Below are 9,746 nucleotides of genomic sequence, written 5' to 3'. Positions count from 1 at the left end.
ACTGTAAACCAATGATTACTCCAATGCTTAGGAAAGCAGTGGCTTCAAACCATGTGACACAAACTCAATGAGAATGTAGAATGTAGACTCTTAAAATGTGGGATGTAAATTATTCAATTTGTTCATGTGGACTACTGAGTCAGTGCACTGGGACGTCACTTCAGCAAATACATTTTACAAAGAGGTAAAGATGTACCTATGTAACCCTGCCATCTCACTGAAAGATGTTAAAAAGGGCTAAATTGACCCTAATATCATTAAGCCTTCTGTTGTCTTGAGTATTTGTAAGAATAGAAAAATGAAAGATTCAGCCATATGAACCTGAGAGATATTAGGAATCCAAAATAGGATCTCATCACCCCTTACCCAAGAGTAGATGAAATAGTACAGAACTTTTAAAAAAATAAAAGATGAAATAAAGTTTGAAATTATTTCCTTGAAGTCACCAATGTAGATAACATAAATTAGCAAGTAAATCAGAGCAAAGTCTCAATCTTGTGGAGTCCTTTGGTCATAAAAGATAAAAGTTTTATCATTTATCTGTGAGACACAATTTTTAATGACAGTATGTGTGTATACATATGCATGTTTTATTTTTCTTTTGTTCTATTTAGATTATTTATTTATTTTAGTTTGCTTTGTTTTCTTATCTGTTTACATTCTGAGGTATAATTCTTGCAAACTAAACTTTGCAATGTAATATATTGCATTATAAACTGTTAGAAGCAACAACTTAGAAACATTCTGCTGCAATATTTTTGATATGCATAAGTCTACTTCATGAATCACTTCCTCTTTTAATGCTACATAAATCTGTTTCCCTTAATTGTAGTTTCTGATTAAGATTAGTTGCTATAAAGATTTTCTATCATGATCATTTGGAAATATTTAATGGATGACATTTTACTTTTTAAAATTTTGCTACCTGGATATTTATTCATGCATTCAAAATAGAATGATTACTTTTTATGTATATGAAAACTCATAGCTTTGGTACCTTTTTATATTTTCCTGACTTTAATTGTATTTAATTTATTTTCAATCATATGGAATGTGTAATTATTACATAAATAGTTGCAAATATCAGTATTTATATATTGAAATTGAATAAGTTATGCATCTAATAACCTTGTTTATCTAATTTTTCATTAATAAGCTTTGCCTCTAATTATTATGTTTCATGTTATTGATAATTTATTGCCACTACACATCAGGGAGGCAATAACATTCTCCACAGTGCATCTCTTTCCAGAGGATGTCTCACCTCTTCTTCATTCTCCCAGTCCCAACATGGTCTGCCTGCTGTGGTCTCTCCTCTCTCAAATGACTAAGATCAGCAGTCTTTGGGACTAGTCCAGCCCCTAGCAGTAACATGGGGTGTGAAATTTGTGAGATATCCTCTTTTCTTAATAAGCTGGGGCGGGGGTGAGGAACTTCTCACCTTTAAAATATTTGTGATGTGTCCTTAGTTTCTGCCCCTTCTGTTGGGTGCCAGATGCCCTTGTAATGTTTGTGCTAACTACTTGTCTTCTTGGAGTTTGTGTTCTATTTCACCACCTTTAAAATAAATTTACTATCATTTTTGTAAATGTTATCTTACATTGGGAAACATTTCAGGATTTCTGGGAGAAACAAACCAGACAATGAAAATAAAAATCAACAATAAAATCAATTTCAGGAATTTGATTCTGATATGTACACTCAGAATTATACCTGTGTACAAATACTGAAGATCTATTAAAAATGAATTCCAGATTAATTCTACTTAATTGGGGAAAGTTTTATAGAATAAATGAAGGTTTTGCTCAGGACATTTGTCTCAGAATATGGGGACAAGGAGAATGTGGGCAGGACTATCTAAAAATAGCTAAAGAAAGCAGCTAAAGTAAAAAAAAAAAAAAGTGTACTTCAAAATTGAAAATGCTGTAAATCTCTTAGTATTATGAGATGTAAATATCTCTAAACATATAATGAAATGTTATTATCCTAGTGAAAAAATTTGTATTTATTTTTTTAACAAATTTCCCTGAAAAGCCTAAAGTGATTAGTGAGTTAAATACAAACCACTGAAATATCCCTGAAAATTATTTTTAGAGAGAAAGCTCAAAGTCTCCAAGTACTGCTTCCTCTTTTTTCTTAATTTTTATAGTATTTATCACTATCAGATAATTCATGTAGTTCCTCCCTTAGTCTTTTTCATCACTACCAATGACCCTCTCGCTACAGAATCTTCCTTGTTGGTCTTCAAATGGCACAACCATCTTCTGCACAGGCCTTTGCCCTGATTTCCTCCCATCTGTAACACTTTCTTCCAATGCGCATGTGTGTACATGATTTCTCATTTTTTTTTTCAAATCTCACTCCCAAATCCCCATCTTCTAGGCTGTTTCACATGTTACTTCTTTATTTATTTATAATACATTTTATCATCTTATATGTTTTATCCCTTATTTGTGTGATTTTTGTTTCCTCCTACTGAGGATTTATAATCTATGAGTAACATAATTGATACCACCACAGGTCCATATCAGCATTTGAATCATTCTTTCCAAGAATCTATGTGCTATTTCAACAGGAGATTGTAAGTAATCCATAAATTTCAATAAATTTCCAGAGACTAATTTAAAGAGGTCATATATTCTGACCACATAGAAACAGAATTTTAAATTAATCTTTAAAAAATACCAAAATAGATTCCAACCAAAATAATTAAAACATTTTAATCACAATTTTAAATTATTCTTAGTCAAATTAAAAATTTTAAATTCATCTTTAGAATCTCTATATAACATACTAGAATAAAAATAATCCAGATCAAGACATACAAGTCAAAAGAAAAATGGCACTCAGATCATTGGCAGTTATTAAATTCTATCATTATTAAACAGATTAAAAGTAAGGTAAATAATTACTACTGGAGGATAGAGAAAGAATATTGAATTCAAGATAGTAGAGAAAATAGAGTAATAACATTCAAATAAATATTAATTATAAATGTGAATAATTGAATATTGTTTCTAAAAAAGGGGGGAGAGTTAAAGGAAAAATACTATCAATGTACTCATAGTAGATAAATTATAAAATTTATAAGGTGACAGATATTCTAATTACCCTGAGTTGGTCACTAGTCATCTTGTACATGAACTAAAACATCATACTCTATATCATCTATAATATATACAAATATTATGTGTCATTCAGAAAACAAAATAAAATGAAAAAAAGGTCATTCTCTTCTCTATTGACCATAGATGAAAAAAAAATAATAAGAATAATTTAGGGGGAACTAGGTGGAGAGGACAAAACGAGGAGAGAGAAAAAAAATATATGTGCTTTAAAATGGGATGAGCTAGGAATTAAAGGATACCATTGTTTAAAAGGCAAGAGATTTAAAAATCTCTCTCAGACTTCTGCTACACACAACTGATACAGGAGTCACACACCCGTCACAAAGAGCACTAAACCTGATCCAAATGAGTTTCAGTGTTAAGAAAACCTTACACAAGAAAACCATGCTCAGGGAGATTTTGCGATCACTGTGCTTACTGGGGAAACATCACAGGAAACCACCCTTTGTCTCTAATCTGTCACATAATTTGATATGGGCTTTTAAATCTACAAATCAGCCTTTCTCAGAATCAGCTAAAATTTTGATGAATATAGCTGCCCTTCCAAAAGTTCTTTAAAGAGGCAATAGATACAAAAATATACTCTTTATCCATATAAATGATCATCTGAATTTCTGGGATACAAATAACCTTTTAAAAAGATACTTTTGGGCACAGTTTTTAGTTAGTGTATTGTAATTGTACATGATGGTTGCATTTGTTTTTACATATTCATACATGCACACAATATAACACTATAATTTGGCCAATATTACTGCCAGCACTTCTCCCTCACTCCTCTCTTCCCACACCATGTTCCTCTTCCTCTGTTCTACTGATCTCTCTTTGGTTTTCATGCATGTGATCACCCCCTTCCAATATTCTCTTCTTTCTTTTTTTCTCTCCAGCTTCTACATATATAAACAACAACAACAACAACAAAAACAAAACATATGACTCTTGACAATCCGAGGTTGGCTTATTCCATTTAACATATTGTTCTCAATTTCCATCCATTTTCCTAAAATTTCATTTTTCTTTATGGCTGAATAAAATTCCACTCTTTCTATATACCACAATTTTTTATGCATTTATCTGCTGATATATACCAAAGATGGTTCTATAGTTTGACAGTTGTAAATTGTGCTGCTTTAAACATTGGTATTCATGTATTGCTGTAGTAAGATGTCTTTAATTCTTTAGGGTAAATATGAAGAAATTGTTTAGACGGGTCATATAGTGTTTCCATTCCTAGTATTTTGAGAAACCTCCATTGTGATTTCCATGTGGTTGTACTAATTTACGTCCCACCAATAGGGTAAACATATTTCTCTTTCTCCACATTTTCTCCTTTATTTATTATAATTTGTATTCTTGAGGACTGCCATTATGACAGGCGTGAGATGAAATTTCAGTGTTAACTTTGACTTGTATTTCCTTAATTGTTGATGATGTTGGTGATTTTTTTCATATATTTGTTGGCCATTTATATTTCTTATTTTGAGAAGACTCTATTTAGTTAATTTTTCCATTTATTAATTGTTTTTGTTTCTGGTGTTTTGAGTTCTTTATTCTAGATATTAATCATCTCTCAGACCAGTGGTTAGAGAAGATTTTCTCACATTCTCCAGGTTCTCTCTTAATATTCCTGATTGTTTCCTTTGCTGTGCAGAAGCATTGTAATTTGACTCCATCTCATTTATTGACTCTTGGCATTACTTCCTGAGGTTTAGGAGTCCTATGGAGAAAGTTATTGCCTATACCGATATACTGGAAATTTGACCTGATATTTTCTTCTAGGAGTTGCATAATTTTTGGTAAAATTTCTAGGTCTTTTATCCAGTTTGAGTTGGGTTTTGTGCAGCATTATTTGTTAAACAGGCTGACTTTTCTGTATTGATTATTTTTATTACATTTGTGAAGAATCAGATGACTACAGATGTTTGGGTTTACTACTGTGCCTTATATTATCTATCATTGATCAATGTGTCTCTTTTATGCCAGTACAATTCATAACAGAGCCCTTTTAAAAATTTGTTTATTTATTTATTCTAATTAGGTATATATGACAGCAGCATGCATTTGATTCATTGAACACAAATGAAGCACAACTTTTAATTACTCTTGTTTTACATGATGTAGCATTGCACCAAATGTGCAGTTACACATGTACCTAGAGTAGTGATGTCCGTCTCATTCCACCACTTAGAGAGCCATTTTTTTATCTATATGAAAATCATGTTTTTCTTGACTCAATGCAAGATTTATGAAAACGTTTTACACAAATTTTTACTGTATACCTTTTTTATATTCTCCCTTTGCTTCCTCATCTTGGAAAAACATTACTCCATGAAATATTTCAGCTTTTCTAATATTTTAATTTTATTTTATTCTTCCTTTAAAAAATCATTTGACCTGAATATTTACAGAGTTAATGAGCTTTTGAGCAATATATTAATTACTAAATATTTACTACACTCAGGGCTAATCTTGTGTTTTTGCTTCCATTTTTCATTATAAAATATATTTAAAAGTCAACTACTCTAAGATAGTAAAACATATCTCACAAGTTTTACATGTGGATGTAGGAGGTGCCACTGTCAAAACAGATTAAAGAGCCTGCACCATTTCTGTGGTGTCAGATGCCTACCTATGTTACTGGACTGGGGCCTTCCAGAAAACCGAGGCATCATGAACCCTAATTTTTGCAATCAATTCAGAAACATTTCAGTTCAGATGTGTCAGTCATAGCAACAGAAACAAGTTTATTGAAGGGATAGGAAAAAAGAAAATGGACACTATCAAGGGAGAGAGTGGGTCCTCTCAGAAAGAAGGGGGACAACGTGCTTCTCCTGCATGCCAGTTTTACTGAGGATCCCTTAGAAGTTTTCAGAGAGTCCTGCCCAGCTCCACCCCTTTTGACTGATAGCAAGATGACAGGCTTTCAAGTAGCTATTGCCATTTCGATCCTAGGTCCCCTTGTCCATTGCTGACTATTTATAATTGGATTCTTAATCATTTTTTACAGGTTTTATGGTTAGGAGAAATTATCCTTATATTCCAGGATCTGGTTTGTAAAAAGGGTCATAAAATCTCTCCCTTCAAAGTAAGTTAGGTTTCTTTTATCAATCTTATTTCCTGCCTGCATTTCCTTGCAGATAACAGGTAGTTTTTTGAGGAATGTGAAATTTCCTGTCCCTTTAGGCCAGACAGTGTTGCAGGCAAATTGATTTTTTGCATAGAAAATATTTGCTGGTCAGCATGGTGGGCCCATTTTATACAATTATTCTCTTAACCTCACATTCCCACCATTCTCACATTTATGAATGATAGGCATGCATACCATATTAATTTGTGGTGTTTGTGAATGGTTAACACATGAAAGTCATGGTATATTGTAAAATTAAAGTTGTACAATGGAATAATATTTATATAATAATATTATATAATTATATATATTTATATCACAAAATTTATATTACATATTATATAATTTATATAATAATAATTATACAATGGTAAAATCATTATGTGAGTATATAAGTACACATACAAATAAGTAGTATGTCACAAAAATTATTTTAAGAATTGCAATAATTTAACAGAATAATAATGGCTTTGAATTGCTTTAATTGTTTTTTTTTAAATTAGATTGTATATCCTTTTTTCAGTAATGAACTTGTTAACAATATGATTGAATCACTATTTTAGATTTAATAGATTTCAAAGCAAAATATTTTAATTCCATCCTTAATAATGTCAATCATAAGATAACTAAGCAATTGTTTAGAAATCTATTATTTCTTCTCTAGTCAAAAATTTCCTGATTTGATGCCTATATAATGTAAATATTATGCATTGTAAGTTTGCACATTGTACATTAATTTTAAAATAAATATTATTTTTTAAAAAAATTAGAGCATCAGAAAATAGTACAAAATAATCATGTTCTCTACTTTCTTCCCTGGGGGATTTCTAAAGCAAAATGTGTGCTTACTTAATCCTTGCATCTTGTTGTTGGAAACATGCCAGGTGATTTTCATTGGAAAGTGATTCCTGAGGATGACTAAATGTTGCACTATGCTCCATGCCCTTTATATGGGGCACCCTGGAATAATGAGATTGAGAGACAAGGTGTCCACTGCTCTGTTTACCTTAATGGTACATCTGTGGTGTTAATTTCTAGGGTGATTTATCTCAGAATAATAAAAGTAATGAAAGCACAAAAATGTAAAAAGAACTTAAAATAAAAACAAATAGGAGTTTACCAAAATTTTCAGCTCATATGGTTTATAAATTTTGCTTCTGTGAAAAATTTGAAGTTAACAAATTCATAGTCCTATATTATTGCAGAAAGAATTTTTCATTCACTTTGGCTCACAGTAAGTATTTTGTTTAAAATCTTATGGTGTTAAATTATGTTAAATAAAATGGGGACATTTTTTCAATAATGTTCACACACAACCCATTGTACCTTGTCCTAAGAAATGTCATGATTTATGGAAGCAGAGGTATAGAGTTGATGGAATCAGAGTCTACAAATAATGTACATATTTTGAAATCACAATTTTGGAAGAAATTTAATTTTCAATTGTCAAGTTAGGCAAGTTAGGAACACATCACATCCTCTAAAAATTATTACTTGTGTGTATTCTCTAATTCTAATGTCCCATGCTAAGTTCCCCTAGAAGTGAAATGTATTTGTAATTACTGTTAAATGATATGGGGATATTGAGAACAGCAAGTGATACTTTAAAACAGTGTGATATTATTGTTTATGATATAACCTTGCTCTGGTTTGTTCAAACTAACTACAAAAGGTAATATGGTAGTAGTATGAGCACACTTTCTAGAATTGAAGTGTTTTAGTAGAATCACAGAGTCAACATTTAGTTGCTTTGACTTCAGGTGAATCATACATTTTCTGTGCCTTTTTCTCATCAATATGTAGATAGTAGTAGTACATATGGTAACACATTTCAGATGAACTAAATATATTAATAAAAAGAGCACTCAGAAAAATAGTGGGATGATTTTACAACAGTAGTATGCTTCCTTTAATCATTATACCATATCCAAATGTCAATTGATGTCTCTATCTCTATTTGCCAATCAAATTTTTTCTAGTCCTAGGTTGTAAACTTTTATCAATTCCTAGAAAAACTAAATTAATAATAAAAAATATTGATCATTCCTATAGACAAAACCATTTTGAAACTTTTTCTGCCTACTTTGGTTTTTCCACAGTGCAGAGGTAGACACTATGAGCAGATGGAATAACACGAATGTGCCTGACTTCATCCTCATGGGACTGACAGATTCTGGAGAGATCCGTGTAGTCCTCTTCATGCTATTTCTCCTGATATACCTGATTACTGTGCTGGGGAATGTAGGCATGATATTGCTCATTTGCCTGGATCACCAGCTTCACACTCCCATGTATTTTTTCCTCACTCAGTTGTCATTCCTTGACCTCAGTTACTCCACTGTCATCACCCCTAAAACCTTAGAGAATTTACTGACCTCCACCAGGAATATCTCATTCATGGGCTGCTTTGCTCAGATGTACTTCTTTATCTTCTTGGGTGCTACTGAATGTTTCCTTCTCTCCTCAATGGCCTATGATCGCTATGTAGCTATCTGCCGTCCTCTACACTACCCAGTCATTATGTCCACAAGGCTCTGCTGTGCCCTGCTTTTTGGGTCCTATTTGATTGGCTTTATGGATTCCTCTGTCACTTTGTTTTTCATGAGCAGATTGCATTTCTGTGACTCCAATGTAATCCATCACTTTTTCTGTGATACACCTCCAGTTTTATCCCTGTCCTGCACGGATATATATGATACTCAAACCATAATATTTATTTTTGCTGGTTGCACACTAATGGTGTCCCTTATTACAATATCTGTGTCCTATGTATCCATTCTCTATACTATTCTGAAAATTAATTCCACTTCAGGAAGGCAGAAAGCCTTCTCTACCTGTGCCTCCCATCTCCTGGGAGTCACCATCTTTTATGGTACAATGACTTTTACTTATTTAAAACCAAATAAGTCCTATTCCTTGGGAAAGGATCAAGTGGCTTCTGTTTTATATACTATTGTGATTCCCATGCTGAACCCACTAATCTATAGTCTTAGAAACAAAGAAGTAAAAAATGCTCTTATTAGAATCATTCAGAAGAGAGAGGGCTCCAGGCAATGAAAGTGATGCTAAGGATTTTAATTCATCTTTTTCTTTTGAGTATTTACTTGATCTTTCTCTAAAAACAATTTAATCTACTTTTTATGATTTCTCAGGAACTGCTCTTTACTTAACCAAACAAGAATTTTGACATTCCTAGGAATATGTTTTGAGAAATCCATATCACAGTTGGAAATCATTAAGTATGTATTAAATCTATGATCTCAATATATGTATTTTTAAGGGCAACTAACATGCAAAATAAGAAAATATGGTTGTCATTCTAAAAACTATATCAGAAAATATTCCTTAAACACTTCCTTTTCAGATAACTTTATTATGAAAAAAAGCTATAATTTTGGCATAAAGATAATGCCTTTAGAAGTCAGTCCATTTATAGAAATAATAAAAAATACAGCATGTGGCTAATAGCATTTCTTTGGGTATCAATAATT

General features: G+C 31.8%; 1 protein-coding gene across 1 annotated transcript; it reads left to right on the top strand.

Moving 5' to 3' along the window:
* Positions 1–8,370: 8,370 nt before the first annotated feature.
* On the top strand, positions 8,371–9,312 carry LOC144376743 (olfactory receptor 8H1-like). Its single transcript, XM_078045021.1, has one exon. The coding sequence runs from the start codon at positions 8,371–8,373 to the stop codon at positions 9,310–9,312; it is 942 nt and encodes a 313-aa protein (XP_077901147.1).
* The last annotated feature ends 434 nt before the right edge of the window (positions 9,313–9,746 follow it).

The sequence above is a fragment of the Ictidomys tridecemlineatus genome, chromosome 4 (genome assembly GCF_052094955.1).
Source record: "Ictidomys tridecemlineatus isolate mIctTri1 chromosome 4, mIctTri1.hap1, whole genome shotgun sequence".
Classification (NCBI taxonomy): Eukaryota; Metazoa; Chordata; class Mammalia; order Rodentia; family Sciuridae; genus Ictidomys; species Ictidomys tridecemlineatus.
This window is presented reverse-complemented; position numbering and strand designations above follow the sequence as displayed.

Bases quoted from the DNA above. Each gene is read 5' to 3' on its own strand.
- LOC144376743 (XM_078045021.1), top strand. From the start codon at position 8,371: ATGAGCAGATGGAATAACACGAATGTGCCTGACTTCATCCTCATGGGA.